Source organism: Galeopterus variegatus, unplaced genomic scaffold (assembly GCF_000696425.1).
Source record: "Galeopterus variegatus unplaced genomic scaffold, G_variegatus-3.0.2 Scaffold3932, whole genome shotgun sequence".
Classification (NCBI taxonomy): Eukaryota; Metazoa; Chordata; class Mammalia; order Dermoptera; family Cynocephalidae; genus Galeopterus; species Galeopterus variegatus.
In genome coordinates this window covers 34,949-48,113 of record NW_007730043.1, presented here as the reverse complement: position 1 = coordinate 48,113, position 13,165 = coordinate 34,949, and the positions used below count along the sequence as shown (strand labels likewise).

The window sequence follows — 13,165 nt, the reverse complement described above, 5'->3', positions numbered from 1 at the left end:
AGCGGCTGTACCATTCCCACCAGCAGTGCACAAGTGCTCTGGCAGCTCCCATCCCTGCCAGTGTTTGGTGCATTACTATTTCTCAATTTCTCATGTCAGCCATTCCGACAGGTGCGAATTGATCTAACTAGCTTTTGGATCCATGCCCTATGTCCACCCAACCAACAGCATCTGTTATCTCTAGCCTGGACCCTTACAATAGCCGCCCTACTGACCCCTCCATTTCCACTTTTGACCCAATACCTCAGGTATCATGCCACTCTCCGACTCAACACCTTCCAAAACCCCAGCATTGCCCCAGCCCCTTCAAGGCACTGCGCAACCCACCTCTCTACCCTCATTTCCTGCCACTCTCCCCCACCCCGACTCACCACGCTCCAGCCACGCACTCACTGCTTGCTATACAATGACAAGTTCTTTCCCACCTCAGGGCCTTTGCGCCTGCCTAGTGTGCAGTCCCCCACCCCCATCCCTTAGGAGACAGCTTAGATTCCGCCTCAGCAGAGAGGCCTGCGCTCTCCTGTTCTTCACCAACCCTACTTCCCATCTCAATTCACACTTATTTGTCTACTTGTGCATTTACTTGCTCCTCAGGTGGGCTGTTCACTTCAAGGCTAGCAACCAGTTCCAGCCAGTCAATGCTGTGTTGGCTGGGGTGGGGTTGGGGGTGGAAGGAGGAGAAATTGACTTCAAATGGGAAAGAGAACCTCTCGTGGTGATGAAGCTCTTCTAAATCTGAATTGCAGTGACAGCTGCATAACCCTATAAATTTACTGAAATCAACTAACTGTGTACTTACAATGGGTGAATTTTATGCCAGCGATGTTCCCAAGCCATCACGCTGCCTGGCACACAGCCCAGGACTCCCTGAAGAATTGCCAAAGGACCAAGTGAATGAATATTTAATTGGTCTGGTGGCTGGCATCTCTTTGGAGAAAAATTACTCTTTTGTCTTGAGAGAAGATTTTAATGGACTTTTTGGATCTGCAAAGCCAAAACCCTATCTAGAATGGAAGAATACAGGCCCAGGAAGCAGAACCTCACTGTCTAATGATGGGTGTACAGGGGCTCTTGTTTGTTTGTTCCTGTTTTATTTTCCCTGAAAGTCAGGACCTCTGCATCAATTTTGTCGTTGATTCTGCTTTGTTTGCTTTTTTGTTTTTGTATATATCTTAATATCAGCATCCTCAGGAGTTTTTGTTTGGAAGTGAGAAGTCAGGTTGGGAGGAAGAGACTGGCCAGTGGCCTCCCAGAACAGGGGTCAGCATGGCAGTGTTCCAAGAAACCTTCATTTACAAAAACAGGTGGTGGCCTAGATTTGTCCCACTGGCTGTAGTCTACAGACCTTTGTTCTAGAAGTCTAACTGACAGTCACTCATTGCAACCCACCTACAAGCTGATTCTTTTTCTGCTTTTCATTCTAAATCCCCAGGACCTGAGTCTCAGAGAAGCCACTTGGTCGGGATTACACAGAGAAGGCCAGCCAGAGCAGAGAGCTGCGTCCTCAGGGCGCCTCTGCTAGCTGCAGGGTTATGCTTGGGTGTTAGAGAGACAGGCCAGGAGGGAAGGAAAAGGCTGCTGTATTAGCCCATTTCTGTTGCTTATAAGAGAATATTTGAATGTGGGTAATTTTCTTTTTTTTTTTTTTCTTTTTAGGTGGCTGGTCCATATGGGGATCTGAACCCGTGACCTTGGCAATATAAGGCTGCACTGGAACCAACTGAGCTAATCGGCTAAGCTGAAACTGGGTAATTTATGAAGAAATAGAATTTATTTCTTATAGTTTCAGAGGCTGGGAAGTCTAAAGTCCAGGGAACACATCTGGTGAAGGCCTTGTTGGTGGTGGCTCTTTACACTAATGCAGGTGTCACATGGCAACTGGCTGAGCAAGAGAGAGCTAACTCCTCGCCCACTCTCCTTTTAAAGCCATCAGAACCATGGCTCCATGAATGGATCAAGCCATTCATGAGGGCAGGGTCCTTATAATCTAATCACCTCCTAGAGGCCCCACCTTTCAATTCCCATAATAGGATTTCCCACCCTCTTAACATTGTCACAGTGGGGGGCAAGTTTCTAATGCATGAACCTTTGGGAAACCCATAGCAGTTGCTCAGGAGACAATGAAGGAATCACTTTCCTGTGGCTGGCTTGGAGGTGGCTCACAAGTCCGACTGAAAGGCTGACAGGGAGCCCGAGGCTGGGCTTGCTCAGCCTCACCTGGACGACCATCCACCTGGATGACCACCTACCTGGACGACCACCCACCTGGGCGTCCACCCACCAGGGCGCCATTACCTGGACCAGATAGATGCCCCAGCAGGGGGGCTGCAGTCTCCTCCTCATCCTCCTCCTTCTTCAAGACCAGCGCAAAGAAAGCAGCGAAGCCGAGCACCTGGAAAACATCGGAGTGAACCCCAGAGCCCACATGGGTGCTCTCAATGCCTGGTCTGGGAGGGGTGGGCATTGGGGCCACATTTGGGCACTGGGCCCAGGAGCCACAGTCTGGGGAAGTCAGTCTCTCTTCTGTGGAGACGGGAGGTGGTTAGGAAGAGTGAGGGCCAAGGCTGGTGGGCACCAGCCACCAACTGGAGAGACTGGCAAGTCCTCAAACCCACCTGAGGCTTGCCCCCTGCTGCACTGCTGCCTCGAGGGCTCCCATCTCTCAGCATGAGAACAACCCCCTCCGCTTCCTGCCATCCCTCTCCCTGTATTAAGTCATGAATCAGTTACGTGATCTCTGCACCTACTACGCACAAGCATAGTAGAAATCTGTAGTTTGGTCGGGAAACAAAAAGTCTCAGGACTCCCTGTTTTTAATGTTCTCTGAGCCTAGCCTTGGCAGAAGGTATCAGAAGTTTTTCGAGTCTGGTGATAAAGGTGTTCAGGGTAGAACAAGAGGCCAAAGGGGAGAATGGGGGTGGGGGATCGGGCGATGTCTCACAGAATAGTCGCTTTGAATATCCCCTCCTATCTGCAGCTCCCCTCCCCGCCCCCATGCCCCAACTGGGTATTCCTTCCTCCTGGGGGCGGGGGGGTCCCTAGGAATTGCCTCCTGCCTGACTCCTCCCATGGGAAGCTGTGCCCCTCCCCCTCAGCTCCGGCCTGGGCTTAGAACTTCTCCTCTAATGTGTTCTCTTCTGCAATTTTACATCTCAGAAATACAAACATTTAACGCTCAGTGTTTTTTCTGAAGGGAAAGTTCCCTCGAACTGCTGTCCTCTCTCACAATCAAAAGCATCTCAGAATTGAGAAAGCACGGTTTTATTTATACATGTGGTCGAGAGCAAGATGTTTGTGACCTTAACTTCTTAACTCAACTTTTCTCGCCTATAAAACAGAGGGGAGTACACTCCTAAGAGTGGTGTGATCAGGAAATGTGAGTGTCTTGGTGCAACGCTGGCCCAGAGTGAGTGTCCGAGCACGTGGGTTACTGCGGTGATTATCTTCATTACCCCTCCTGCTGCAGGGCCTGAGCAGAGGCAGCACCCTGTATGTTTGCTGTATGGATAAACAAAGGGATGGCAGAGTCCAAGGTCAGGGGGACTGACAGGAGGGGAAGAGCAGCCACGACTGGGAGGGGGTCCTGACCTTCAGAGGCTGGGTGACAAACACACTCTCCAGGAAGGACACGGCCATGGAGATGAGCCACCTGAGGGAGCTGGCCCGCCCGTAGTGCAGACCGTACAGCATGGTGAAGAAGCCCGCCACACCGCTGGTGGCCGCCACCAGGAGCCAGCCCACCAGGACACACCACCAGGGCAGGCCACGAGGGGGCCTGCTCATCTGAGAGGCTCTGCAAAGGGGGGTGGGTGGACACAGTCAGGGTGGCACCAGTGGGCTCAAGTTCAAATCCCACTCCTCCCCACAGCTGTATGACCTTGGCCAAGCTCTTTGGCCTCTCAGACCCTCTGTTTTCTCTTCTGTAACCTGTACCTACCCCAAAGAGCTATTCTATATTCTACTAAATGAAAGCAGTGATAGTTGTTCAGGGCTTAGTAGTGGCCAGTCCCTGTGCTAAGTGCTTCCCACAGATTTGCTCTGTTATGCCTCACAGCAAGCATGGAAGGCTGGTACTAAGTAATACTTTTAAAATGTTTTGCTATGAAAATTTCTCATCATACAACCCCCCAGGTGCTCATCAATCACTTTCAGCAGCCATCATCACCTTGTCGTATTTATTTACTCTGTCCCCGTTCCCTTCTTTTTTGGCTGGAATATTTAAAAATACATTCCAGACATATTACAAAATCAACCGNGGGGGACTGACAGGAGGGGAAGAGCAGCCACGACTGGGAGGGGGTCCTGACCTTCAGAGGCTGGGTGACAAACACACTCTCCAGGAAGGACACGGCCATGGAGATGAGCCACCTGAGGGAGCTGGCCCGCCCGTAGCGCAGACCGTACAGCATGGTGAAGAAGCCCGCCACACCGCTGGTGGCCGCCACCAGGAGCCAGCCCACCAGGACACACCACCAGGGCAGGCCACGAGGGGGCCTGCTCATCTGAGAGGCTCTGCAAAGGGGGGTGGGTGGACACAGTCAGGGTGGCACCAGTGGGCTCAAGTTCAAATCCCACTCCTCCCCACAGCTGTATGACCTTGGCCAAGCTCTTTGGCCTCTCAGACCCTCTGTTTTCTCTTCTGTAACCTGTACCTACCCCAAAGAGCTATTCTATATTCTACTAAATGAAAGCAGTGATAGTTGTTCAGGGCTTAGTAGTGGCCAGTCCCTGTGCTAAGTGCTTCCCACAGATTTGCTCTGTTATGCCTCACAGCAAGCATGGAAGGCTGGTACTAAGTAATACTTTTAAAATGTTTTGCTATGAAAATTTCTCATCATACAACGCCCCAGGTGCTCATCAATCACTTTCAGCAGCCATCATCACCTTGTCGTATTTATTTACTCTGTCCCCGCGAAGGCTGGTACTAAGTAATACTTTTAAAATGTTTTGCTATGAAAATTTCTCATCATACAACCCCCCAGGTGCTCATCAATCACTTTCAGCAGCCATCATCACCTTGTCGTATTTATTTACTCTGTCCCCGCTCCCTTCTTTTTTGGCTGGAATATTTAAAAATACATTCCAGACATATTACAAAATCAACCGTAATTACTTCAGAATGCATCTCAAATATGGTCATTTTCTTACTGAATTACCATGCCAATGTCACACCTAACAAAATTAATAATTCCTTAATGTTATCTGACTGTATTCAAATTTCTGTGTGTATTCAAACTTCACTGGTTATCTTTCAAAATGTATTTTGTTTTAAGTCTAAATCAGAAGATAGGCATTATCATTCCCATTTTAAAGATGAAGAAACTGAGGCTCAGAGAGGTTGAGGGACAGGTTCAAGGGTGCACAGCTAGGAAACAGCCCACATTAAAATGGTTATAAACTGTAAAGTGCTATGAAAAGGCTGGAAGTGTCTTCCAGGAAATAACCCTGTTTGAACTCCACCTGCCTGAATGTTTGCAGGAATCCTGAATCATTCCTGCTTTGGAAGGTCGGGTGGACATCCTTCTAAGGTTGTTCAGGATGCCCTTTTCAGCAGGCCCCAGCACCTAGGGAAATGGATTACCTGGTATGTTCCAGGGCTGGGGTACACGATGGTCCCCCCAGGCAGCCCTTCAGGGTCTGCAGCTGCCTGAGGGCCCGGGCGTAGCTGTGGTGCTGGGGGAAGCCCTGGGCTCCCACCAGCCGCAACTCCTGTTCCACCTGCTCCAGCTGAAAGTAGAGACACTGCCTGAAGGCATTGTCCTTCCAAGGGCCATTCGGCCCCACGTAAGGCTTGGGGCACCACATTTTCTCTAGGGGACAAGAGGGAAAGCAATCAGTTGGTGCTATGTAACAGCAAACCAGCTGCAACAAAAACAGCCACAGTAATAGCAGCAGCCTTTGAGTATCCAGCACCTTGCTATATGCTGAGTCGTGAGACAGCTGAGGTTCAAAGAGACAGGGTAAGGTGCGACGGTCACACAGCCAGTTAGGATTTGAATGTTTCTCTTTTATCAGGGACATTTTCAAATTTTCCTTACATGTAGATAGAAGAGACTGCCATTCCCATCACCTGCTGCAACAGTCACCAACATTTGGCCAATCTTGTCTCATCTCTATTCCCCAATTTTTTCCCCCTGCTGGAATATTTTAGCTTTTTTTTGGTGGAGGGCTACTAGTTGGTAAGAGGATCTGAACCTTTGACCTTGGTGTTATCAGCACTGCATTCTAACCAAGAGAGCTAACTGGCCTGCCCTTCCCTGGGGTATTTTAAAGCAAATCCTAGATGTAGTATTTTCCCATCTGCAAATACTTTAATATGGTAAGATTTAAATTTAAACCCTGTTTTGCCTAATGCCTAAGACGGTGTAAGTCTTAATCTTGTGTTTTTAACTTCTTTAAAATTTATGAAATGTTTCAAACATACAAAAATAGAGTGCTGAGATGAAGCTGCACGTACCCATTGTCCAGCTTCAAAATGACCAGCTCATGGCCAGCTGTTTACCTGCACCCCCTCTCTCCACGTGGATTAATTGGAAGCAAAGTCTAAAACTCATATCATTCCATGAAATAACTTAGTATAATTCCATAGAAGATAAGGACTCTTTTTAAAAAGATAACCAAGATGGCATGGTCAATCTTTAATATGATTCTTGATAATCCCCTTGTAGCACCAAATATCCAATCAGTGATGGGTTTCCCTGATTATCTCCTGAATGTTTTTCTGTAGTTAGTTTGTTCAAATTTCAGATTCCCAAAAAAAATTTTGGAAACATCTTTTTGTTTTAAATTACAGAGGTAACACATATTCATCATAAGAAAAAACTGAATTTGAACATTTCCACTATTTCCTGTGCCTTGTACAAGAAACTTGGCCTCAACAGGCAGAACCCGGCCTTGGCTTCTGGGCCCTATGCTGGGAGGCTGGAGCCCAGGGACACGGTCTCCTGGGGCAGTAGGGGCCCCTCTCTGCATCAGTGTTCATCTGCCCCAGGGGTGCATGGAACTCCCCCTCCCCCACCACCCCATCATTCCCCCCCAGTCACCCAATGAGGGGTGAATGAGAAAATAACACATGCATGTAGAGTAGGCTGTGGTTGGGTACATGCATCATCTAGGCCAGAGTGTTGGGCAAATGCCTGGGGCCACGTGGACTCCCACCTGCCTCTGACTCAAAGCCTCCTCTCTCACCCTCCTGACCTGTGACACATGCATGTAGAGTAGGCTGTGGTTGGGTACATGCATCATCTAGGCCAGAGTGTTGGGCGAATGCCGGGGGCCACGTGGACTCCCACCTGCCTCTGACTCAAAGCCTCCTCTCTCACCCTCCTGACCTGTGCCCCCCTCATGGAGGCCTCAGCTAAGGATTCCAGCCTCAACATCTTTTGTGTTGCAAGGCTCCTGCTAATGTTTCTGGAAGATACCATCACTGCCAATCAGAACACCATTTACTGAATACCTGCTTTGTGTCAGGATGGGGTTTAAGCATTTTACGTATCTTATGATCTCATTCGGTCCTCACAGTAAGACAAAGGGCTAGGTGGATCAATACCTTTATTTTAGAGGGGAGGAAACTAAGTCTCAGAGAGGTTGAGCAACTTGTCCAAAGTTGCACAGCTGCTGTTGCAGCTGGGAAATCCCAAAGGTCTGGCCGACTCTAGAGTCCGTGTTCTTTAGATCTATGGCTCACTGCCAGCATGTCCAGCTGTGAATGCCAAAGCCCCTAAACTCAGGGCCCACTGTCCAGTGCAGGGACAGCAGAGTCCCACAAGGATGACTGTCATGAACAGCCCACACCTGGCTCTCTGGGGCAAATCCTTCAGAGTAGCTGGAGCATGGGGTCAGGTGGAGCAGAGTGACAGACAAGACCATGGATCAGTGAGGGCCTGGCCATGAAGGCCTACAGTGCCACAGTAAGTAGTTGAGACTTTCTCTTGAGGGCAGTGACTCTCAAAATTCAGTGTGCATAAAAATCACCAAAGTGACTGGTTAAAAATGCAGATGCTTGGCCTGCATTTTCTGCACCCCAGAAAATTTAATTTATTCTATCAGAGGTGGGGCCGAGAGGTAAGAATTCAAATTGCCCATTCTGCAGACCCCTTTTGTGTTCCAAACTGGGTTTAGACTATGTCCAGCTTCGTATGTTAAAGATGGTAGCATTCAAACTCCACACCAAAGCCACAAGGCCACAGGACACTTCCACCACTGTGGGAAGCTCTTGGATGGCGCTGCTCTAAACACGGGCAGTGCTGCTCTGGTTGGGAGATGGATAAGAAAAGGGCAAGAGAGGCTCAGGAGACTAGTTCTAACCAGAATAATGTGCCATACATAGAACTTAATAAAAATGAAACAATGTTACTAAATTCTAGCTGAATAGTGTTGCAAAAGGCTCTGAATTTGAGACCTGCTATCTCTGCCAAACAGAATGATGAACAAGTGGGCCGGCCCGGTGGTGCACTGCTACAGTGCGCCGCTTGCGAAGCGTGGCGGCGCTCCCTCCGAGGGTTCGGATCCCACATACAGACCGGCCGCTCACTGGCTGAGCGAGGAGCGGGGGCAACACCGAGGGTTGCGATCCCGTTGCCGGTCCCGGTCCGGTACGGGCGCAACACTGAGGGTTGCGATCCGTTGCCGGTCACGAAAAAAGACAAAAAGAAAAAAAAAAAAAAAAGAATGATGAACAAGTGTTAGAGGCATTAAAGACAGAGTAGCATCAAACTGAGATTTTCTCTATGACTTCTTAATCAGGAGAACTGAAAGAGAATAAAGAAATAACTTTTTCAGTCTCTGATTCAATGTTCTTTAACCTGTTTTCCTGCCCTGTGCATCATCTTGTGTCCTGACTCACACATTTGAAAACAAATCTGGTTCAACTTTGCATCCTCCAACCTTTTATAGAGTAAGAAACTGAGGCACAGAGAACTGAGGCAACCTGTCCAAGATCACAAGCTGGTCAATGGCAGAGCCAGAACCCAGAGGTGGTTCTTCTGAGTGGAGACAAGATGGGTGGATGGCTCCCAACTTACAGAGCTGACAGTCCAGGAAGGACGGTGTTTGCACGATTCACTACCTGGCTACAAGCAGGCTAAATGCAAGGAGAATCTTAGGGGCTAAAGAGCCTGGGACCAAAGGGATTAACGTAGGCTGAGAGGTTTGGGTTGCTCCCCCAAGGAAGGAATACTTAAGTCAATACTAAATGGTGAGTAGGAATTGGCCAAACAAAGAGAGGAGAAAGAACATTCTAGTCTATAGGACCAGCATGTGTGAAGCCATTAGTGGGAAAGCAGCATGGCATTGTGAGGACAGCCGGGTGCCTGCAGCAGACAGAGGGCAATAATGGCTTTTCACACAGAGGCTGGGAGGGAGACCCCAGTACAACTTCTTGACCCCCTAATGATAGAAACAAGTCCCCTTGTCCTGTCTGCACCTGGATCCAAAATGCTGCCTTTCTTGCACAGAAATGCCCAGGACTTACCTTTCAGTTGTGTAGACCCACGAGTGAGTGTTAAAGGGTCCTCTCTTTCTCTGACTTCCTCCCAGAACACCTGCCCTGCCATGTTCTGTGGACGAATGATGTCTTCCACCAAGGCCAGGAGATCGTTGATGTCCATCAAGTTCACAGAGTCCCAGCCCAAGGCAGGGGATGGAATCTTCAGAGCTTTAAACAGTGAGCTGACGAGTCTGCACATATCCTGCAAGGCAGCCCAGGTGGGGTGAGGGGACGTGAGCCACAGGCAAGGGGGGGGCAGCACAGTGGTCATGAGCAGGCCCCAGGAAGCCCAGCTCTGTCCACTGAGACAGGAGGTTGACCTCTCTAGCCTCTGTTCCATCACCTCTAACATCCCCCTTCTAGGGTTTGAACTGACTCATTCCAGCTGTGTTCCCCAAAGCATGGCACATAGTAGATGCTCAACAAGAGCTTATCCAGTGCATGAGTACAGGAGTCTCTTCTGTGGGCTTCCAGCTTGGGAGTCTGTAGTAAGGGTGAGATATTTTGCACATAGCAGGTACTCAAAAAGTGTGTGTGTGTGTGTGTGTGTGTGTGTGTGTGTGTGTGTCTGTATACGTGTGTGCACAAATATGTGCACATGCTTATATGTGTGTCTGTGTACATGTGTGTGCACTGTGTGTGCCCATGTATGTGTGCATGTGTGAGTGTTTATTTAGTTGGTGAATCTTGTCAACTGGTGCTGTTAGACAACATGGGGCTACCAGGCTCCAAGTTCCATTCTGCACCTGACTTCTGCCAAGGCTAGAGCACCCCCCGACCCCACCACACACATACTAGCTGAGGTTAAGAACATGCCTTCGTCACTGCTTCGGGTGTCAGAAGGCCATTCTCCGTGGGCTGTGGTGATGGAGTCAGGTTGGGAGATCCCCGGTCCCCTTTCCCACGGTTCTGCTCCTTAGGGATCTGAGGACGGGCATTTCGAAAGATCTGAACAATCAGGAGGTTGATGGGGAACATGAGGACAGAGCTCTCCAGCCCAATCATCACTTCCTGCCAAGTGAATTCAATTTTACCTGGGGAAAGGAGAGGGAAGAGGTTAAAGGGAAGCTACCCAGAGCCCAGTTCCTCTACCCCTTCCAGAAGGTGGCTGTGCAGTGAAGGACTGCCCAGGTCCTGGGAGGTCACCTCTAAGCCCTTAGGATATGCTGCCTGATAGGAGTGTCTTTGTTTACTTAGGGCCTTGTACCACACCAGGTAGCCTATCGTTACAATGTGATTTATGGTGGGTATTTGGGCCACATGGTGTTGACTTGACCTTTAGAGGCGCTGAAGGCTAAGGCCAGCCATGTGGGTGGTCATCCATATCTATGTGACCAAGCCCCAATAAAAACTCTGGACATTGAGGCTCAGGTGAGCTTCCCTGGTTGGCAACACTTGGTGCATATTGTCACACATCATTATCAGAAGGAGTTAGCACTGTCCATGACTTCATTAGGAAGGGACAGCTAGAAGCTCCATGCCTGGTCTCTCCCAAACACTGCCCCATGTGTCTCTTCCTTTTGCTGATTTTAATCTGTATCCTATTGCTGCGGTAAACCATAACTGTAAGTACAATGGCTTCTCTGAGTTCTGTGAGTCCTCCTAGTGAATCACTGAACTTGAGGGTGGTCTTGGGGACTCTAGAATCACAGTGGCATTGCTGGGGCAGTGAAGGCTCATGTTCGCCAGCCACTAGCCCTGACTGCCATGACAGTGGGAATTACCCAAGTCCATCTTTTGCTCAGCTGGGTCCTTCGGGACACCCCAGAACATGATGCTGGTCAGCATGGTGCAAAGGAGCAAGGAGAAACAGCAGGACACCCTCTGGACGCGGGTGAAGTTGCTCCGAGCAGAGCCACTGAAGATGGAATACCAGATGTGTCCATCCTGGAAGCCTGTGGAGGTCTTCATGAAAAACAGGTGGCTGCGGGCAGGCAGGGAGAGAGAGACAGGCGTTTAGGGAGGCAGGAATGGGGAGAGAACAGTCTCTTTGTAGCAATCCTGGGATGAAAGGGAGAAAGAGAGGAAGGGATTCGTTTCTAAGATTTATCATACATAGTTTTTTCTGTTATAGAAGAAATACAGCATCATAGCAGCATCACTTAGAGTCAATGATGGAAACTCTGGGAAGAGCTGGACTGGAATCCTAGACTGCCTCCTACTAGCTATGTGACCTCAGGTGTATTACTTTACTGTTTGTACCTCAGTTTACCAGTCTGTTAAACAGGGATAACAAAAGAAAGGATTAAAAGTGATAATTTTTGTAAAGCATTTGGGACAGTAGCTGGCATATAGGTGAGTGTTCAGTCATTATTAGCATTATTATTTTTGCCACGATTTTAGTATAATAATATAACTATGATATTCTCAGGTTTATGTAATTAGACCATTAGAGTATAGAAGTTAAAAATCCCAGGCTTGGGTTCAGACTCAGGTTCAAACTGGGTTCAGTTTAAGAGAATAAAAATTGCAAGGCAGGTCTCTGTAAACAGCACCACGGTCTCCATAAAAATTTGTATTATTTCCTGTGAGTAGAATGTAGTGTAACCACATGATCTACTCGAGGGCCTGGATTTTTCAGAGTGTGCAGAGCTGAGGTTGCTAGCTGGCACCTGTCCTGACTAGTCCACATACCGCTCCAAGGACGTACCACACTGTGACCATCACATTGGGCCGTGTGGATGGGCTGGACTTAGAGCAAAGGTACATAAAGAGAGGGGCCAATTGCCAACAACGAGGATTTCCACGTTGTCATTCTATTCATTCATCCATATTTCTGAGCCTGGGACCGTGTGCCAGACACTCTGCTGGGCACCAGAGATTCATGAGCGGAGTGGCATGGTCCTGCCTTCCTTCAGAGAGCTCCCTGTCCAGTTTCCAGGCATCATATGGTTTGACACACTTGGGTGACAGTGTCTGCTCTTACAAATTGAGCACTTCCTCTGAGCTGTGCACTGGACCAAGTGCATTTACATGCATTGTTTCATGAATCTGCACAAGTGCCCTTTGGAGTAGGGACACCACAACTTGTTTTTCAGCTGAAATCTGCAGAGGTAAAGGAACTTATCCAAGGCCATACAGCAAGTCAGTGGCAGCCATGTGGGATTTACGGTCCATGTCCACGTCTGTGTTATACCTCTTTTGGGGTCCAAGTCTCTCTGATTCAGACTTTTTCCCACTTGGAAGGTAAGCTGGAAAGCTGAGAGGAAAAGCCACCTGAATAAATGCACTGGAAACAGACTTACTGCCCATTGATATGAGAATGTTTGAATTTGGTCTGGGACATCCATTCTATGGAATATTACAAAACCAATAAGGAAACACTCTGACCCAAACATGTTCTCCCATAAGGATGTTCCTGATATATTATTATAGAAAAAAAGGCATCACATTTAAAGTAATGTGCCATTTTAAAAGATATAAGCAAAAATCTATAATATTAAGTGTGTATGTGTATGTGCGTGTGTGCGTGTGGTACATTTGCATCTGCTTATATGTGTTTGGAAACCCATGCAGAAGGGTACGCAGCAGGAAAGGATATGAAGTATGTGCTGAAAAATCCATCCAGGGTAAAACAACATGAAAAAGGAGCCCCAAATGGCCAGATATTGAATCCTCTGCAAATCCATCTGTTCATTAACATAAAAAATATTATTCTGTGACTTTCATAAGGAAAGA

At 48.4% G+C, this 13,165-nt stretch overlaps 1 protein-coding gene across 2 annotated transcripts in view; it reads right to left on the bottom strand.

The window, feature by feature from the left end:
- LOC103601909 (polycystic kidney disease protein 1-like 2) overlaps window positions 1-13,165 on the bottom strand; it is a 69,986-nt gene that overhangs the window by 24,727 nt on the left and 32,094 nt on the right. The window contains exons 17-22 of one of the 2 annotated variants that reach the window (XM_008586316.1): window positions 11,212-11,411; window positions 10,313-10,521; window positions 9,473-9,689; window positions 5,582-5,810; window positions 3,589-3,793; window positions 2,288-2,392 (exon numbers count right to left, since the gene is read on the bottom strand). In XM_008586316.1, the coding sequence (XP_008584538.1) occupies window positions 2,288-2,392; window positions 3,589-3,793; window positions 5,582-5,810; window positions 9,473-9,689; window positions 10,313-10,521; window positions 11,212-11,411 (1,165 nt within the window). Of the gene's footprint in view, window positions 1-2,287; window positions 2,393-3,588; window positions 3,794-5,581; window positions 5,811-9,472; window positions 9,690-10,303; window positions 10,522-11,211; window positions 11,412-13,165 lie in introns of both variants that reach the window. The other variant, XM_008586314.1, reaches the window with a different exon arrangement.